Source organism: Rhinoderma darwinii, chromosome 13 (genome assembly GCF_050947455.1).
Source record: "Rhinoderma darwinii isolate aRhiDar2 chromosome 13, aRhiDar2.hap1, whole genome shotgun sequence".
NCBI classification, from domain to species: domain Eukaryota; kingdom Metazoa; phylum Chordata; class Amphibia; order Anura; family Rhinodermatidae; genus Rhinoderma; species Rhinoderma darwinii.
In genome coordinates this window covers 39,469,727-39,491,071 of record NC_134699.1, presented here as the reverse complement: position 1 = coordinate 39,491,071, position 21,345 = coordinate 39,469,727, and the positions used below count along the sequence as shown (strand labels likewise).

The 21,345-nt window shown below is 42.4% G+C and overlaps 1 protein-coding gene across 11 annotated transcripts in view; it reads right to left on the bottom strand.

The window, feature by feature from the left end:
- EPB41L1 (erythrocyte membrane protein band 4.1 like 1) overlaps positions 1–21,345 on the bottom strand; it is a 123,586-nt gene that overhangs the window by 58,910 nt on the left and 43,331 nt on the right. For 10 of the 11 annotated variants that reach the window (XM_075845030.1, XM_075845031.1, XM_075845033.1 and 7 more), the window contains one exon: positions 133–321. In XM_075845030.1, the coding sequence (XP_075701145.1) occupies positions 133–297 (165 nt within the window). In that variant the 5' untranslated portion in view covers positions 298–321. Of the gene's footprint in view, positions 1–132; positions 322–998; positions 1,308–21,345 lie in introns of those variants that run through there. The other variant, XM_075845032.1, reaches the window with a different exon arrangement.

Here is a 21,345-nt window from a genome sequence, read left to right as displayed (position 1 = left end):
GAACGACGCAACACAGAGGTTTAAAACAAAAGATGCTCCAAAATATTTATTTTATGAGGAAAGCAAGTATTTACTAAAACAGACATGTGAGGATTGCAGAAGGTCCTTTTTAAAACATGGCTGAATACTTACTTCCACTGGTCTCCGTGAATACTCATTGACTTCTGATCGATCCACATTGTTAGCGGGGGTTTGTGGGGTGTCAGATGGCTGTAGTGCAGGATTATGTACCCCATCCTGGGCAGGCCCATCTGCACCAGGATTGAGTTCAGTGTCAGCCCCCACCTCTGTGGTCATTGTGACTCCTCAGACTGTTGTAGGCTGAAAGAAAGGAGAAAGTGATCATTCAGTACAAAATGTAAAACACCGGATCTACCGACTAGTGACTTGATAGACAACCCTTCCATTGTACCCTGCACACAAGAGGTCATTGGATAATAGTAGATACATTCCATATACAACACTGCAGAATATTTTGGCACTATAAAATGGAACGGTCTGATATTTTGCTGATAATATGAAGCCAGGAGATTATAAGAATATTAGACGTCACTGAGGAGTGCTATGACCATATAAAAGCATGAGCCATTTTTATAGGTCATGGATCTCTGACATGACTTCTTATATTCCTAATAGTTTACATTATTCCTTATATTACACCCCTAGCTACTTAATCTTCAATAACATATTATGTGCCAACAATAGTGCCTCCTGATTAGTGCAAGCTATAGTGTACCCCTCAATATAGTGCCAACCACAATATGCCCCCATACGTTACATCCACTGTGCGCCCCCGATAGCGTGCCAGCCGTAGTGTGCCAGTCACAGTGTGCTCACCATACAGTGCTAGCCATTGTGCCCAGCCATACAGTGTCAGCCGCAGTTTTCCCCTCCATATTGTGCCAGGGAGTGCAGTTCAAGCCACAGTGTGTCCTTCAGTGCCAGTCACAAAGTCCCCCAGTGTCCCCCATAAGTCACACCCTTATTAAAATACTCACCTCCTCTACATTCCTCAGATGTTGCTGTCCTCCTCTTTTTGACTTGTTACATGTGAGCAGCCTGTCCGCAGCTGCTCACATGAAACTTCCTTTTTCTATACCACCGGTCAGCACAACAGGAGGGACTTCTGCAGGGAGCGATTTGTATAATCACCAATATAATAATGCACCAATTATACAGATATTATTTGCGGACATGTCCATGGAAGATTTCCATTGCATGTATTCTATATAAAATCCAGCTTTGTCTGATCCTTTCCTGAGAATCGGCAGTCAGGAGATCACTGGACACTGCATACACTCCTCAACATTGATATTGCAACACCAAAGCCATAAGGTTATGCAAATCGAGGAAGTAGCAAGTGTCGCTAAGATCTTCAAATTATTCAATTTTCATGCATCTAGCTCCAATCTGTGGCATGTGGGACGGGCATAAAAGTCAGATTGAAAGCAAAGTTTTTTAGCCACATGAAACCTCAAAAATCAGATCAAGTGGTGTGGAACGATTGGGTGATGCCTCTGGTTCGTCATCGTGCCAGTTATCGACACTTGTTTCAAACTGAGAGGGACAGAATCCTTGAACGGAGAGACCTTGATTTATCTTTCCGGCAGATCGCTACGCTCCTAGCCCGAGATGTCGACACTGTTCAACGTTGCGTATTCCAGAGGTTGGTAGAACAATAAATAATGGGAATGACCGAAAGAGGTGCATGGAGATGAACCTCTGCACGGACAGATCGTCTGACTGGAAGAATGGCGCGTAGTGATCCATTCTGTACTGCAAATTAAATTGGACATCAAATCCCAAACCTAGGGCGGCAACCAGTGTCGACACAAACCATCAGAAGGCGTTTGCACGACATTATGCTAGGAGCCAGACATCCAGCTACAGGTGTTCCATTTACCACACACCACCACTCTCAAAGGATATCATGGTGCACAGCAAGAAGGCAATGAGCACTGGTATGGAGGTCTATCCTCTTCAGCGATGAGTCCCGCTTTTGTCTCGGACGCAATGATACCTGGACATTGGTCTGGAGACCACGTGGGAAACACCATAAAGAGGCCTTCACAAGGGAACGTCACACCAGTCCTACTCCCAGGATTATAGTGTGGGGTGGAATAATGTATGGTAGCCGGACCCTCTAGTCTTCATTTCAGGTAAACTAACAACTCGGTGTTACATTGATTTGGTCATGGAACTAGTGGTACGGCCATTTCTGCAAAGTGTCCCAAAAGCCATTTTTCAACAAGACAACACCAGGCCGCATGTTGCTGGTGCTACTGTGAGCAGCCTGCGTGGCCTAAACGTTCTACCATGGCCAGCAGCGTCTCCAGACTTGTCTCCCATGGAGCATATCTGGAACGTCATTTGTCGGCAATTGCAAAGAGAGCTGCCAGCAGCCAATCTTGAAGATTTGCGTGCCCAAGTGCATTCAGCATGGCATAACATTCCTCAGACACCCATCAATAACCACATTGATCGCAGGCCAAGGCGTGTAAGTGTGTGTATTTCTGCGTGTGGCGCTCATACTTGATACTAAATTAATCAAGATTTTTGGAATATTTTGTTGCCATTATTTTATAATTTGCATATCAATAACATGTCTGTTGAACCTGTGATTTCCACAATTCTAAAACTTTTCCTTCTTGGTGTTGCAAGTTCAATGTTGAGAAGTGTAGGAACCCAGGACTGTCTGATCCTGTCCTGATAATCTGCAGTCAGGAGATCACTGGACATTATATAGAAACCCAGCACTGCCTGATCCTGTCCTGATAATCTGCAGTCAGGAGGTCACTGCACATTATATAGAAACCCAGCACTGTCTGATCCTGTCCTGATAATCTGCAGTCAGGAGATCACTGGACATTATATAGGAACCCAGCACTGTCTGATCCTGTCCTGATAATCTGCAGTCAGGAGATCACTGGGCATTATATAGAAACCCAGCACTGCCTGATCCTGTCCTGATAATCTGCAGTCAGGAGATCACTGGGCATTATATATAAACAAACACTATTCAGTCGCTAGACCCTACATAGGAATACATCGCCATATTATCGCTTCTTGATAATCTGTTGTCCAGATGTCACATACATTAGTTGTTAAGTACTGCCAATATCATTGAATATATAAGCATCCTTGTTTTATGCTAAAGACTAGATACGAAAACAACTGTCCTGCATTTCATCAGTATTTTTACATTGCTCTTTGATTGTCTTTAACCCGTTTGGCACAGAAAAAATATCTTTACTACACCCACACAGATGTCTTTGCATGGCTGGCTGGGGGTGTGAAGGAACAAGAAAGAGCCCCCCCCCCCCCCACCCCCTCCCCCACTTACCCATCCTTATTAATGCATGCTGCAGTCAGAGCATCACAGGCTGTGCTGCCTGATACCTCCTATATATACGGTACAGAGTGTAAGCCTTTCTACCAAACTCCCCCTATTATTTCTTTTTCCCCACTGTTTTCTCATTCTGTATCGTTTTCCATCATCTGCAAACAAACCTTCCTCATTTATCTTCTCTTTCTTATCGCTCAGTCCAGCACCCATTTCTGCCAGTTCTTTTGTTCATTCTTCTATATCTTTTAGAGAACACAGAATTCGGTGCAAAGCAATGTGTGAGGGGAGACAGTGGTCTCTTAAATCCTATATGAGGCAGTTAGTTATGGAAGGACTATGACAAATCCTTACAGAGCTCCTCATTCCGCTACACATATAATGTTGCCGGCCTTGGGGAAAGAAAAATTTGCACCAGTGCCAAAGATTCACAGTCCCAGCGATTCTATATATTTCCATTTGAAAATGTGTCCCTTATTGTAGAGTTTTGGCTAAAAGAAAAGTGCTGCTTAACCAGGGGCATCTATTGTTCATAAAAGCTGTCATCAGTCATGTAAACTGTTGGTCCTTTGCCTCATTACCTAGATGGTGCACTAATATAAATTATCAACACTATACAAGACTGGCACAAAATGTCTTCATTTGAATAGAAGGGCCTGTTCACATCACCGCTCGCTTTCCGTCCCGGGGTTCTGTCTGAGGTTTCCGTCGGGTGAACCCCACAACGGAAAGTGAAACCACAGCTTCCGTTTCAGTCACCATTGATATCAATGGTGACGGAAACATTGCTAATGGTTTCCGTTCGTCACCATTCCGGCAAGTTTCCTGTTTTCCGACGGAATCAATAGCGCAGTCGACTCCGCTATTGATTCCGTCGTTAAAACGGAAACCTGCCGGAATGGTGACGAACGGAAACCTGCCGGAATGGTGACGAACGGAAACCTGCCGGAATGGTGATGAACAGAAACCATTAGCGATGTTTCCGTCACCATTGATATCAATGGTGACTGAAACGGAAGCTGTGGTTTCATTTTCCGTTGCGGGGTTCACTCGATGGAAACCTCCGACGGAACCCCCGAACGGAAAGCGAACCGTGATGTGAACAGGCCCGAACCTGTGAAAATGACCAGAAGTCCAAATCTCTGATTTTCACATCTAGCATCACCTAGGTTCCTGGATTCTACAATTTTCACCCAACAGGGCATCACAGTGTCCTCAAGTCTAAATAGGTCTAACTTGAAGCACTTTGGCTCTTATACAAAGCCTTAATGTAGACCCACAACGTAACCATGTGCCCCTGTGTATGATGACATTATCATGTACAGGATTTGTATATACTATAAATAATGTAGTGATGATCTGCAGTTATGTCTAATATTATTACATTTGTTTGCAATTAGAATAATACAGCAATACACCAACCACCACCCAATGAAGCTTCATTTTCTCTTAGGGTGGAGGGGTCTGGATGGATTCACATCCACAGCACAACCATAGCTAATCTAAGCATTACAAACTTCATAAAGAACCTTGTCCAGCATTAATAAAATGTTCACAGCACAGAGCCAACTGTCATAGCAACAGCAACAAAATATGCATGAAAAATGCATGAAAAATGCATTTATACAAAACATTAATTTGTTAAATTCTATACATAGCTCTTTAGAAAAAAAAGACTGCTCAGTTGTTTTGAAACTTTGTTAATTAATTTGTAGGACATTTTGAAATTAATACGCAACAAGAAATTTTTCAGACTAAAACATGTAAAAAGATTACTAACAAGTAAAAAAAAAATGCTTTAGGCTGGATTCACACGAGCATGTTCAGTCTGTAACGGTCCCGTACTGTAATCATGTTTTCAGTACGGGACAGGAGTTCCACGAAGAGGCAGGGACTCCTAGCGTCGTACATAACTATGATGCTAGGAGCCCGGCTCCCTGCAGTGTGTTCGGTCCGGGACTTGCGGCCGAAATACGTTCCGTCCTTTACGAACCGAACATGCTCGTGTGAATCCACTGTTCACTATTTAGTTTCAATGATGGCCACATTGTTCAACCATTAGTTGAAGTGAAATATCATTATATGTCCTTTGATGTATTCACCAGTTATCACAGTGTCGGACTGGCTGTCAGGATTTGAAACCAGGGACTGCTATGTCCCAGGCAGTGGCTCTTTTCATTGAACCATGTGAAATGTTGGACAGCTCCATTGCTGAATTTATTTTCTAGGTTCTCTTGATTCTTGCCTCTTGGCTTCCTATATAAGCATGGCCCCCACACTTCCTCCTTTCTAGAATACTGAGCTTCTTGTCTGTAGTCTAGTGCCTGCCTCTCGTCAAACTGTTACTGCTCATTTGTGTACCGGACCTGGACTGGTACTTACTACTCTTGCTATTAGCACCCTCCTGAACATGTATCTGCCTCATGCTACAACTAGTTGCTGCTTATCTGTGTACCAAACTTGGACTGTTTCCTGACCACATCTCTGCCTCACACTACAACCTGCTGCCACTTATCTGTGTAGTGAACCTGAACTAGTACTTACTACTCTTACTATTAGCACCCTCCTGCCTTATCGTTTCAGTCACTGGCATGCCTTAGGCCAACCAGAGGAAACTATTCTCAGGGAAGTCAACATACAGAACATGTGCATGTCCACTTTTAATTACATCCTAAATTATGCTCTTATTGTTTTGTACACAGGTCATATTATTACCAAATTCCTATAAGTTATATGTGAATAAAACCAATAGGAAATTCATCCTAGTAGCAAGCGATGGGCCCCATATTAGTTGAAATGGGGTTGTATTTAGCTGGACCATTAAACCCATTATTTTGTCACAACCTGGGCCTGGAGATTCCTTTTTTTACTCTGGTGGCCCAATTTGGCAATAGCATTATGGATTACAAGACAGGGAATAGGTCATGCCTCCCTAGTGTCACATATTCAGTGTTTCCCATTGACGCTTCAAAACACGCTCTGTAAATACTCCTCAAAATACGGTTCAAATGCGCTTGCAAAATTAGAAAACGCTTTGAAAATCAGCTAGTAAAACGCCAGGATTTCAGAGGCAGTTTTTTGTTGTTTTTTTTTTAAAATCGGCCTCATATTTCTCAGCCTAAGCATTTATCGTGTGAACATAGCTAAAGGGGTGTTTTGGTTAGAACAAGTTATCGCCTATCCACTGAATAGGTGATAACTGTTAGATTGGGGAAGGGCTGACTGCTATCATGGCTTTGGGGTATGTGGACCCACTAGGCCGCTTCACCATAGTGGAGTAGCAGCTGGCCAAACAACAGTCAATGAAAGTCTTTTAGGACAAGTGTACCTGGGTAGAAGATAGGCAGACACTTGTCGTGAAGACACTTGATGTAGTGACACTTGGCGTGATGACACTTGGCACAGATAACACTCTACACAGATGACAAACTCGACTCCGACACTATACTTCGTACTGGAACAAACACAATTACTAGATTCGGTATACAATATACGGGAACACTGGGTGCAGGATACAACTAAGGGGCCATTTGCTAAATAAACATAAGAAGAGAAAACAACACTCAGGCACAGGAAGGAGGGCAGGACAGATTTAAATAGGACAGGGTGCAAAGGGATAGGCTAGGGAAAGTTGTAGTGGTGCGCGCGATGGCCCTTTAAGAGTTCACCAGGGCACAAGCGCACGCACGCCTTACTGGAGCAAGCAGCGGGCGGGAGCAGTACATGCCGCCGTCCCCGGGAAGGACGGGAACGCCGGCACGGAGGTAAGAGATGCTGGCGGCAACCAAGGGAAGCCGGATAGTGGCGTTCAGCGGCTGCCAGCATTACAATACCCCCCTTTATGCCCCCTCTTCTCAGGACCAGAGTGTAAAAAGAATCTCTTGATGAGTGCAGGGGCATCAATTTTCTCTTCAAGTTTCCACAATCTCTCCTCAGGACCAAACTCCTTCCAGTCAACCAGATAGAATACTTTTTCTCCCACCCTCTTGTAGTCCAGAATCTCCTTATCTTCAAAGACGTCAGAAACACCACTGGGGGAAATTGCAGGGCCAGGGGATTTGCTGTAGCGATTCAGGATCATGGGCTTTAGGAGGGACATATGGAAAGAGTTGGGAATCTTGAGAGTCAGCGGCAGCCGTATCTTATATGACACAGGGTTGATCTATTGGAGAACTTCAAAGGGACCAAGAAATCTGAGGGCGAATTTGTAAGACGGGATTTTCAAACGAATATTCTTAGATAATAACCAGACTTTGGCTCTGGGAAGAAACTGAGGAGGGCTGTTTCGTTTTCTATCAGCATTTTTCTTCATGCGGTCCACCGCCTGAAGGATAGAGGACTTGGTTTGCTGCCAGATATAAAGAAGGTCTCCAAATGAAGAATTGGCTGCAGGCACTTGAGATGTAGTCGTACAGGAAGAGGAACACGTGGATATTGGCTGTATACAATTAAGATTGGGGAAGAAGCAGTAGATTCACTCGTGTGGTTGTTGTAGGAAAATTCGGCCCAAGGAAGGAGTTGCACCCAATTGTCGTGTTGAACAGAAACAAAGTGACGAAGATAGTTCTCCAGTATTTGATTAATCCTTTCAAGTTGGCCGTTAGATTGTGGGTGATAGGTGGAGGAAAGTCCAATCTTACACAGGGCACTCCAGAATTTAGAAGTAAATTGCAAACCCCGATCAGACACAATATAGAGGGGTAGTCCGTGCAGACGAAAGATATGCTGTATAAATTTGCCAGACGAGGAGAAGAGGGAAGGCCAGTCAGTGGGATAAAATGTGCCATCTTAGAGAAGTGATCCACCAAGACCCAGACAGTAGTACAACCTGCCTAAGCAGGAAGGGCGGTGATTAAATCCATGGCAATGTGTTGCCAAGGACCATCAGGAACGGGCAGAGGTTGGAGCAGACCAGCAGGCATGAGTAGACTTGTCTTGGGCGCAATTGGTACAAGAAGCAACATAGTCTGCAACATCTCTAGGCAGGGTTGGCCACCAGTAGTGATGAGAGATAAAGTCCCATGTCTTACGAACACCAGCGAGCCCAGCCAGTTTGGAATTGTGTCCCCAGAGGAAAATCTTTTTCCTGTCTGCAGGACGAACAAAAGTCTTTCCAGGGGGAATGTCTCTAATTTGCAGAGGGTTAACGGCAATAATTCTGGATGGATCTATGATATATTGAGGAGCCTCTTCAGAGTGATCAGTTTCAAATGACTGAGACAGGGTATTGGCCTTCACATTTTTATCTGCTAGACGGAAGTGGAGCAGGAACTGGAATCAGGCAAAAAATGGCAACCATCTGGCTTGGCAAGGATTTAATCATTGTGAAGACTGCAGGTATGTGAGATTCTTGTGATCTGTATAGATGATGATAGGATGAATAGCGCCCTCCAGCAGGTGTCTCCACTTCTCCAAGGCCAACTTGACGGCCAGTAACTCCCGATCCCCAATGGAGTAGTTAGGCTCTGAAGGAGAGAATAGTTTGGAGAAGAAGCCACTGCCTTACCCTTGGAGTTTCTTTGAAACAGAAATGCTCCAGCACCAACGGAAGATGCATCAATCTCCAGTGAGAACTGCCGAGCCACATCAGGATGGTAAATAACTGAGGCTGAAGTGAAGGCACTCTTGAGGTTGGTAAATGCTGACTCTGCCTCCGGGCTCCAAACCTTGGCGTTCACCTCCTTCTTGGTGAAAGCAGAGATTGGAGCAGTCAGAGACGAGAAGTTTGGGATAAATTGGCAATAGAAATTTGCGAATCCCAGAAATCTTTGTATAGTCCAAACGACCCAATAGTCGTGGCCACTCTAAGACGGACTTTACCTTCTCTGGATCCATCTTGAGTCCACGATCAGAGACAATGTAGCCCAGAAAGGGCAAAGAGTTGCTTTCAAACATGCACTTGTCAAGTTTAGTGTATAGGCGATTCGCCCTTAACCGTGACAGGACTTGGCGGACATGCCTCCGATTCGTCATCATATCTGTTGAGTAGATCAGAATGTCGTCTAAATATACCACCACACAGACATACAGTAGATCCCAGAAGATGTCATTTTCAATTCCTGAAACACAGCTAGAGCATTAGACAGACCAAAGGGCAACACAAGATACTCGTAGTGACCGTCTCGGTGTTGAATGCGGTCTTCCATTTGTCACCTTTACAGATCCGGATCAGGTTATAAGCCCCGCGCAGATTCAGCTTTGTGAAAAACCAGATAGCGGTGATAGGCATCCGCCAACGTTACAACGGCTAGAACCCCCACCAATCAGCAGAATGGGGGTTCCATATCCCCAGCTTCCCCCACCCACAAGCCCGCAGTCAGGAAGAGTTGAGTGGAGCGGTGGTCAAGCATGCTTTCTGCCGCTTCATTTAAATGCTATGGCACTGACGGAAACTGCCAAGCGCTTGCCAGTTTCCGTCAGTGCCACAGACTTCAATGTTTAAAGTTCCAGTTTTGCAGTTTCAGTGCTTATTATCAAGTATATAAAGATTAAATACAATAACTATTGCATAGTTTTGCAATAAGTGGCAAATAATAATTATTGTAGTCATAGTTATAGTCATTGGTGAACTTTAATCATGATCCACCCAGCTTTTAGTTCTTCAAAATGGCTATTCTTCAACAGTAATTGCCAATCCACCTACGGTATTAGTTGGCACATATTTAAAAATCCAAATTTTATATATAAATCTCTTTCCCCCATTGTAAGAATTATGGCAGCTTTTAATTCTGTGACAAATAAGTGCTACAGTAGTTTACATTTCAATTTAGGCTCCTGATTTATGACTCTGAATTATAACATGAAATGAGTTTCGTGGGATTTTTAGCCCCCACAGCAATTGACATAAAAAGTGGGAGACTCACTGCTCCATAGATTATTCCATCAACAGATCTATGTACAAAACTGTATAAAAAGTATAAATATGTTTAGATGTGACCTTTGCTATTATCTCAACAAATCCTTAGATGAGTAGCACGAAATGACAAGCTTTAAAAAAACAAAACCAAAAGATACACCCAGTGGTTGTGATGTGAATTGCATCCTGTCAAGGGTTTTGCAAGCATGTTGCTATAGTGTATTAAATTTGTCTCATAAGAAATTGCTGTCCTTAACCAAATTCAAACAAAAGTAAGGATGGGCACATCTGTACATAAAACAAAAGGAGCCTTGTCATATATGGGGGGTAGGCACCCTATGTTTAAATGGTTACTTTGTGATTATTATCAGTGTCAATTATCTCCTACAGGTTGCACAGAGCCGTAATACAGTGCCCAAAGTGTATAAGGCTTTATTGTACCTATGTATTCCCCCAATTCTCCAATTTCATATGAAGACATATGCCATGTTTTATCAGACGCCGTATTACGGAGGTATTTCTAAAATAAATGCTTCTAGTGAAGAATATCTCTACATACAGTGTAGTACGGAACACCATAAGGTAGCACAGGGAGTGCAGGGACTCCATGTGCCGCTGTACAGTCTTCTGCACATGGCTGATTCGGTTTGCCGCCATATGTTGCTCTCTGCAATGCTACATTCCCCTGTATGAAACTGGAGGCATACAGAGGTACAGTAAGGCCCTATATATTTCTATGAGTGCCATATAACAGGTTCATATATCTCAGATGAGCTCCTGTATGCAGAAAACAACCAAAAAAAAAAAACAACTGTTCAGTAAACTTATTGTTTAAAAAACGGAAGGATGCCCCTTGGCAACAATCAAAATGGGGCACCCAACCTGGTCATGAATCATGCCACCACACTAATCTCTATGGTATCCCATCTGCCATGTCCAAAGCATACTGTATAAACAATACTTTATTAACCAAACAGTACTTCCCCTTCATTTTGCCCATTTCATGAGTACATTTTCCTTGAAATTAGCTACAATATCGGAGTTAGACTTTGCAGGTAAACTACCATTCACTACAATCGGCTGGATTCACACATTGCTTATTTGTTGCAGAATCCGAACCGAAATTCCGCCACAAAGTACTATCAAGTGAATGAGATAAATAAACACACAGCGTGAAATATGGGCAGCGGATTCTGGGCATATTGCAATTTTTCGGCAGCATTCTCTATCTGATATAGAAATATCGCAGACTTTCCCCATGGATTTCATTTATTGCTATGCAATGAGGGAAATCCGTTGCTATTTTTGCCCATATTGTGGTGCAGATTTTTAGATCAGTTCCACAGCGTAATTTATACGCGGTTTGTGAACTTAGCCTAAATGAGATGCAGATGAATATTGCTGCGTGAAAATCCAGGACCACGGAATATATACAACGCTGGTAAGTCTTCCTTAATGTTTCTAAATATAACCGGTACCAGAACATTTCTATCACTCTTTATCAACAGCCTTTACTGTCTCCATAACGTCTCACTTTAATTAGACAGCTATATAAAATCAATTATAGGAGAGGAAGCTTATGCCAACTATAAATATTTCCACACTGTTAATTATATTTTATTAGGTGTTATTGGGTGGCATTAAAATTAATTGAGATTTTTTTTTTTTGGCGCTGTGTAATATGCAACATTTTTAATTGTTTTTTATTTTTTTAAATAATATAGCTTCTTCACTTTCACGAAACCGTTGTTACTATAATTGTGTGAAAACAATCGGATACCAGCAAATGTTTTTTCTTTCCCCCAAAATGTAACTTGTGGCATTTGTGGGGGACTAGTAATAAAGTGCATTGACTTGTGTAGCTACATGGTGGCATTAGAAGGATGGCATATAGAGATGGACTTTTTACTTGCCCCAGGGTAGCTTCACTGGTGCAGTGCCATCTATTACTGTATAATTAAGGTTTAATTTAGAAGGGATAGATTATATATTATTTATATACTAATTTAAATGGGAGATGTGGGCGACCGTTTGGATGTATTCGCAGCTCGCCCTTTGCAAAGCTGCTAAAATGTTGCATCTCTGCTTTGATGGCAGACCATACCACTCCAAACAACTTATTTATTGGTAAGCCCTGTTTCTTTCTTGGCATGAAAATAAGGATGACAGGGAACTCAATTTCTAAAATATAATGGCAGCAACCTATTATCCATTATTGTATCACTTTCACTCATAACAGAGGGATTCCAATATGAGGAAATTGCTGTATATGCTATTCCTTAATATCGATGTGTAGGTTCTACTTTCCAATCTATAATTGTATCTATGATTTAAAGGGGTTGTCTCTTGAAGACAACCCCTGTCTTCTAATCCCTATTAGGACATATGGACGTCACACAGGGGGTCCCCTGCTTGGGATTTTACTATGGTCCAATGCGTCTTTTTCTCTCTCTGGAGGAACCAACGTATCCACGCATTACATTGATTTTAATAGACCTGTGCGATGCTTTACTTCTCCTAAAATGAAACGCAGCTGGACGCTTCCCCAGTAATACAGCTGATAATCTTCTCTGGTGGACCGGCCTCATCCAGGTATTACATGGTTGTCCGTTTATTTGAATGACTGGACTGTTATACTACATTTTGCCTGCAGTGGCCACTGCAGGGGAATTGTATAATTGAACAAAACTTCCACCAGTGATAACAGTGGATTACAGGGACAGCTGTCTTTTTACAGAAGGACTTTTTTTATGGGACAACCCCTTTTAACAGCCTGAAGCCATCTTCTATACTCTTTTTCTTATATCATAAATGTTGTACATTATTTCACAGTCATAGGGACTCTGTAGTTTCATTAGCTCTTTTTATGGGTGTAAGAATCCCTTGCCATTTATTTCAGCGTTACATTCTAAAACTATAGTGTACACACAGTTAAATACACTTTGGATTTAATTTCTACTGACTTACAAAGGGTCAAATACCATCTCCTTTTACCAAATCTGCAGTATCTGCCAGTTAACACTAATCTAAAGATAATCACTGATATCACATGCTTGTGAGTCCAGTCACAATGACTTCTGTTCTTCAGACTTTTTCCTGGCCAGGGTTAGTATGGAAACTTCTGATTGTAAATGTTTATACACAGAGCCACCAGTATGCTGATCAACGGGACATTAGCAAAACAGACTATTGAGCCAGAATCGATCTGGTCTTTACTATTAATTTACTAAAATGATGGAAAACGGACAGATGAAAAAAATCTGCATATTAAAATAAGAATAATTTAATCCATTCATTGCTAGGATTTGGTGGCCAACTTCTTCTCTCAACCATGGGGTCCGAAAGTGTTTGTGGCACTTATCAATACCAGCCCTTCTGCATTATAGTTTGTGACACTGGAGGTCTCCACAGAAGCATGGCGCAGGACCGACTGGTTATGGCTTCCATTGCTCAGCAAGTGCCCAAACATGTTTAGACAACTGCGTAACAAACTGCATGCCCAAAACAAACATTCATTGAGGAGTATGAAGGGCTCCATAATCACCGTTGTATAATCACTGATTTAATAGTTATATTATTTGGCTTTTTGGAATATTCGTACAGCTACGGTTTACGCGAAGTATAAAAAAAAAAAACATTCCCTACTAAACGAAAACAAAAAGAAAAAACAGCAGTAAATATGTGAAAAGAGTTGTTGGGCTATACAGAGATTCTCTCACTCTGGAGGACATGGCACTTCTGTGCCTTACACCAACGACCCATTGATTTGAATGGGCACCATGTAATGTTTCCCTCCTCCTTTGGTGGCACCACAGGGGAATCGAACATCTACTGCCTTGTTCCACCAAAGATTACAGCTGGTCACTGGGGACCCTTTTAAGAAGAAGGGATTGATGAACGCGGACAACCCCTTCCAAAACCCTAGCCCTTCTTAGTTATCGGTTTCTGGGAGAGGTGAATGGCAACCAAAAGGAATGCCTTTACAGCTCCGACAGAGGTTGTCAAAGTGTATAATGGAATTTCCTGAAGCGTCATCTCTTTGTTATATGAACAGGCACATTGGGGGGAAACATAATTCTGTGGTAAGTGCATAATTTTGTTTTCCAACCCGAACACTGAGAATTATGGCTACAGGAGCATTTAGCATTTGACAAGTATATAACATTTGGTGCATAAAACTGGTTATTTATGTAACATTTCCTTGGTTACGTAACTACTTTTCCCTAGAGCTATATTTCCATAGATGTAACAAGAATAGTGAAAGCAAATACAGAAAGCCAGTTAAAGAACATGACAACAATATTGTAACTTGTTGTAATATATTTAGTGTTTAGAATAACAACTTACACATTCTAATTATTATTATTGGCAGAGTAATGATGGCAGTGGAGATGATAACAGAGTAAAGTCAAGGATGGGTTAATGCTTTTTATTAGAACGAGACCGATCAAATCACATTCACTATTAGGCTGGATTCACACGAGCACATTACGTCCGTAATGGACGTAACATATTTTGGCTGCAAGTCCCGGACCAAACACACTGCAGGGAGCCGGGCTCCTAGCATCATACTTATGTACGACGCTAGGAGTCCCTGCCTCGCTGCCGGACAACTGTCCCGTACTGTAATCATGTTTTCAGTACGGGACAGTAGTTCCACAGAGAGGCAGGGACTCCTAGCGTCGTACATAACTATGATGCTAGGAGCGCGGCTCCCTGCAGTGTGTTTGGTCTGGGACTTGTGGCCGAAATACGTTCCGTCCATTACGTGTGCTCGTGTGAATCCAGCCTTAGGTTAATGAATATACCTTATTGTAAAGGAAAATGCCAAACATAATATTGAAGCAAAGGTATTTTCTGATACCATGATCAGGCCTCTGGGCTCCAAGGTACAGTTTAATAAATAGAGCACACTTTGTGGGAACTGGGACCCGCAACTGGTACTTTAAAACAAATACTTGCATTACATTTGTACCATTGAAATTAATGGAGGTTCACCTTTTCCGATCTGTGTCAAAGGCTTATACAGGTGAAAAGGTCCAGACATCAGTGAAGGTCTTAGCACCCCATTGATGTATTTTTTTTTTTAATGTTTAAATGACTGGTGAATTTCTTTACATGTGGTAATCAATGTTCCTTCTAAGCCTTTGTAGCTAGTGAGTGGGGCAGTTAGAGGGCACCGGTCACCAGCATTTCATCTATTAAACCAGCAATACCTGGTGGAAGTGGGTGAAAAATAAGATAATTGTAGGTTACATAAAACTTATAAGTAAGCTCTTTTTTGGTGTTCCTGTGCCATATGCTAATGAGCATAAGAGTCATATTTTCATACCTCAAGCCTTTCCGAGTTTACTCTGCCTCCTTACTTTTGATTGACAGCTCCCCGCCTCCCGCCTACACACATGAAATTCCGCGCTTGCGCATCAATGTCCTGTTCTGGTGTGTGTGCACACCAGAACATCATAGTGGCGCATGCGCAGTAACTAGATTTGAAACCCGGACAAAGCAGAGAAGGGTGTCTGACCATACATGATGGGCACATGCGTGCTATCTCAGATAAGATTTTGGCATTCAGGGCGGGTCAGTTTTCGGCGGTGGGCAGGCATAAGAAGAGGAACAAACGAGACTGCCAAATTATTTCCATAAATGGCGCAAAATGTTTTCAGACTATTTAGAGTCGGAGGAGGAGTTTAGGATAGGGAATAATGCTAATGAACTAATGAACCAAAACACTAGGGTGTAGCACCATCATTGCAACGCCCTTATGCCCATCTCTGGAAGGTCTGATTTAAACTATTGCTATTTTGTATATGTACTGCCACTTAGCACTGTAGATTTGCAAGGACTTGATCTACACTGCCTCTTTGTCTCAGGTGACAATTGGAACCCAAAATCCCAATGAATGGACAGAATATTATACAACCACCATTACACTTGAAGAAATTACAGCATCAATACCATTTATTCTATAAAGCAACTATTCCCATGTATCTGACAGCCTTTTACGGAGATAAAATCTATGGATCAGATGATAGCAGATTCATTGTGGTACAAATACGACAATCCTCCAACTGGAGGACAATTTTCTTGTCAATAGAGGCATCAGATTCCAAATTCTTATAACATTTAATTGAACAAATAATGAGGAATATAAAGATCTTCTGCAATGCACTTCTCTATGTAGCCTCAAGCTGACCTCTCTGACAGATGCATGTGTCAATGGCTAATGTGACTTTCTGCATTACAGCGTCACCTAACTGGTTCTGCATGGTAAAATGATGTTACTTGTTCTTTCATAGACAAAACTGTCAGTCTAACAATAATAGACTTAGGTTTTCGTTTTGGAAACCTTTTATATATGACATGACTACACAGATATATTGCATTATCGAATGAATTTTATTTTTTGAAGGGAGACTTCGATATTAAGCTCAGTTCACATTGAATGCTGTTCGCTGTGCTGTATGACGGATCCAAACTGCGACCAACGACCTCATTGACATATCATTATATGTCTTTTGAGGTTCTGCATTTGCTATCCTTGCCGCCACAACTGATAAGAATCGCAGAAATTAAAATGACCATCTCCCTAACTACTCAATCGGGTGCCGTGAAAAACGGCCCGAGTGGCACTTGGTCGTGTGCAACTGGCCTTACATCAGAGGCTCCTGGACTGAGTAGGCAATCTGTCTTCTTTTCTGCATTGTATGGATGAGGCGCATCGCAGACAAGGGGATCATGCTGAAATATCCTATGAATGAAACACGAAAGGGTAAGAAATTGTATTTTACTAGGTAGGGCATTGGTTAACACACTGTTCCTGTTTAGATCTAAATCAATATGGATCCACCAGCAAATTGCATAGACACAAGATGCTATTGTAATATGCAGCATTGCTACCTAAAATAAAATCTCTTTAAAAGTAGGGTATCTAAAAGCGCTTAGTATTCTCTAAACCCCAGGCAGGCAACCAGTACCTCCAGATCTACAGGTAGCTCTCAGGCAGTTTTGAGTAGATCACAATGCCTGTTCAACCATGAAGATACTTCTCTCAAGTATTAAAGACTATGTACATCTCTTACAAGGAAAATATTATTGTTACATATTCTAGTGGTTACCTTGAGTTAAATAAAAGTTGTACTATTTTTCCATTAATTTTCAGACACCCTGATATGCAATTTGCCATCTGCTCCTAGTTTAGGACTTGTTCCTCCCAGTAAGGGTATGTTCACACGCAAACTCAAAAACGTCTGAAAATACAGAGCTGTTTTCAAGCGATAACAGCTCCTGATTTTCAGATATTTTTGTAGCAATTCACGTTTTTTTGCGGTGTATTTTACGGCCGTTTTTGGAGCTGTTTTTCAATGTAGTCAATGAAAAACGGCTCCAAAAACGTCCTAAGAAGTGACATGCACTTTTTCACGGGCGTCTTTTTACGCGCCGTATTTTGACAGTGATGCGTAAAATTAAACCTCATGGGAACAGAACACCGTAAATCCCATTGCAAGCAATGGGCAGATGTTTGTATGCGTAATGGAGCCGTTTTTTCAGGTGTAATTAGAGGCGTAAAACGCCCGAATTACATCTGAAAACACTGCATGTGAACATACCCTAATGCATGCTGGATGTCAGGTCTGTGTGTCTAGGACACAGCAGTCTTCACTAGCTCTTTCTTTACTGCTTTTTCAATCTGAAGACACTAATATAGTCCCAGAGTGTGATCTCTACCCTTTGAAGACACTGATGCTGCCAGCATGTGTGACCCCCCCCCCCCCCCTGCAGACTGAGCTCTCCTTACTTTCTACACTCTGAATCAACCTGTACCTCCCCCTTGGTACAATCGTACATTTCCCCCCACCCTGCTTTGTGATATACTAGTGTCATCGTTAGCACTGGGCTTCCGGAGCATAAGCCGCATATTTTTTCCCGGAGCTTGGGATCCCGAGACGACCGCCATTTTCATTGTATCTGCATCCTCAGCACACAGATACAGTTGAATACTATGGCAAAGTAGGGAGCTGTCACAGGGGCGGGACCCCTGCACAGGCTGGCACAATGCATTGACGTCGCCAGGCACAATTATGTCACTGCATCAGGCAGGTCTGCACAGGGGTCCCGTTTGGGCTGAGACTGGGCAGCTCTGTTCATTGTGGGAATGGGGCTAGGTGAGTATACATTTTATTATTTGTTGGGGATCTGTTACTGAGTGGGGCCACTAAGGGGGCACCATTAGTGAGTGTGGGCCACTAATGGTCACACATACTGGCACTAAGTTGGCACCAATACTGTGGTGAGAGCACTATTAGGCCTCATGCACACGTCAGTATTCTGATCAGTATTTTGCTTCAGTATTTGGAAGCCAAAACCAGGAGTGGGTCCAAAGAACGGAAGAGGTGCAAATCTCTCCATTATAGGTTTTCTCTGTTTATGTTCCACTACTGGTTTTGGCTTCCAAATATTGAAGCAAAATACTGACCAGAATACGGACGTGTGCATGAGGCCTTACTGTGTGTGGAGCTACTATTGCTGTGGGGGGGGGGGGGCACTAATGGGGCACGATTATTGTGTGCAGGCACCATTACTGTGTGAGGGGTACTAAAGGTGGCACTATTACTGTGTGGGAGGCACTAAGGGATACTATTACTGTGTGGGGCACAAAATGGGCACTACCACTATAGGGAGTCCTAGCTAGAAGTAAGCAAATCAGTGAACACCATCCTTGTTGGTGTTTCAACATAGAGGAATTTTTCTATTATGGGGCCATATATGTCGCACATAAGACAATGCAGGCTGAAATTCAAATCTATAATCTAGTATTTCAGCCTTCATTGACTTACGTGGAGCAAATAGAGCTCCATAGTGGAATATTTGCACATAGAAAATACACAGACAAAGCAAATTTTTCCTGATTTGCTCATCTCTATTTACGATGGGTCAGATGTACTAATGCTGTGTAAACTTAGACCAGGCAATCAGAAGATGTTCTAAATCACAGTGGTGCACGCTATTTGATAAAGTTGGCGCATCATGCTAAACATGTAAGACATTTTTCCCTCCCTTATACCACATCTTGATCGGCTTAGTTTACGCCAGTTTTTTGCGCCAATTTAAGCCACATCAGTGTGTATTGTCGCATTTTAAGCCATGACCTTCCCGCCAAGCCACTTACCCTTTTCTAGAAAATTCTAAAAATTGTCTAGTGTAGCACAAACCTCAGTTTTTTGGGGAGGAAATCAATAATAAATTTGTCTATATTGATTTGTGCCAAAAAAAGGCACAACTTAGGCCAGAAATCCGTCCCAGTGTTTTTTAAACGGTGACCACCTTGTATATGTACAGTTTGCAGCTGCCAGGGTGGCAACTGTTTTGTGTGAAACAGGACATTTTTGTCATAGTAGATCTTAAGCAGCTACTGCATTATTAGAGTAGAGCTCTACCTTAACCAAGGTTGCCTAGGTCTGCACTAAACAGTCCTGCTTCTGATCAAGGGATCATAAAGGGAGGAAAAGTATAAAGGATAGACTTAGGACTCATGCGTATGGCAGAGCCGTGTGCAGGCGGCTGTATGGTGGTAAATAAAGTTGAGCCAATCTGAGTGCCCCTGTATGGCGTTCCAAGTGGTTCTGAATTACGAGGGTATCTTCTTCTAGAAGCACTGCTTCTAGAGGAGAAATCCTGCACAATACGGCATCCAATGGTGCATGCCACAATACTTAGGCCCCATGCACACAAACGTGTTTTTGCTTCCGTAATTCCCCCGCAAATCCACGGGAGAATTGCGGACCCATTCATTTCTATGGGCCCATACACACTATCCGTCTTTTCACGGGTCTCCGCATGTCCGCAAATCAGTGACGCAGAAACTCAGGACATGTCTTATTACGGCCCGCAAATTCGATGCGGACATGCCCATAGAAGTCAATGGGCCCGTGGAAAATGCGGGTACACCTCCGTGTGTCAACCGTGAATGAGTTCTGTCGTCATCCTGTTTTACCTAGGCTTTTTTTTTTTTATCCGCATTTTGCGGATTACATACGGATGAACTGCGGAGGACATTTCACGGAGCACGGTCCTGGAATTTGCGGACCAGAAAAACACTACGGTCGTGTGCATGAGGCCTAATTCTGTTGGATTCTGTTTTTTTTTTTTTTTAAAGTATTACAATAGAGCCCTATAGATGTCTAACTGGGAGAATATGCCAGGCAGATCCTGTCCTTGGGTCTAAATATACGGTTCAAACAGGAAGCCTAAGGGTACGGTCCAAATAAGTGGCAGCCGCAAAACATGGCGGAATGTTTTAAGTAGACTGTTAATTGGCCACATGATTTTTCAGGTAACCATTTCAGGACCGGTAGTGTTTTGTGCCGTGATGCCCAGAGCATCAACATTTCACCTTTTGGAATGTTGTATTCTAATGGTGAATGGTGTATTTCTTAGTTTTTCAGAATTTTTCTTTTCTTTTTTTGCTAGACACATAGGGCTTCCTTATCATTTAAAATTGAAGCTGATATAACTTATTTTTGTAGCTCTTTATAGAGAAATAACCAGAAAAGGGAAACTATTTTAGTTTTACATGAACCTAAGTTTAAACGCAGCAGCTGTACGTTAAATCTGTAAATTAACTAGGTACAGACGTTTTTTAGTGAAGGCGCAAAAAGCTGAAGGGTAAAAATGGCAAAAATCGGAGGTTGGGGGAATTATTATATATTTGGGGTTATGTACGTTCTGCGTGACAGAAATGTGGCATTTGAATCCCTGAACATATGATGCCCATTATTTATTTATTTTACTTTTTCAGTTTTTTTTTGTTCTGTTCTAATTGTATACATTTTTTATGTATGTCTTATACATTTAATAAAATATTTGACTCTGTTTTTTATTAAAAGTATGGCATCTTGTCCAGAGAATGTTAGCTACTGTCCGACATGGACACCCTTATGCTTTTGGAACCTGGCAATCGCAGTGTTTCTGCATCATGGTGGTGATCATATCTAACAGCAACTAACAGCCCCTGGTCCAGGTGCCTCCATCAGGACCTGATAGGTTAAGGTCCCAATGATGGCACCAAGACCAGAAAGTTACTGTTAGTTCTGGACAATGCTGTGCTGCTGGTACCCGGGGATCGCGGTATTCCAGCAGCATAAGG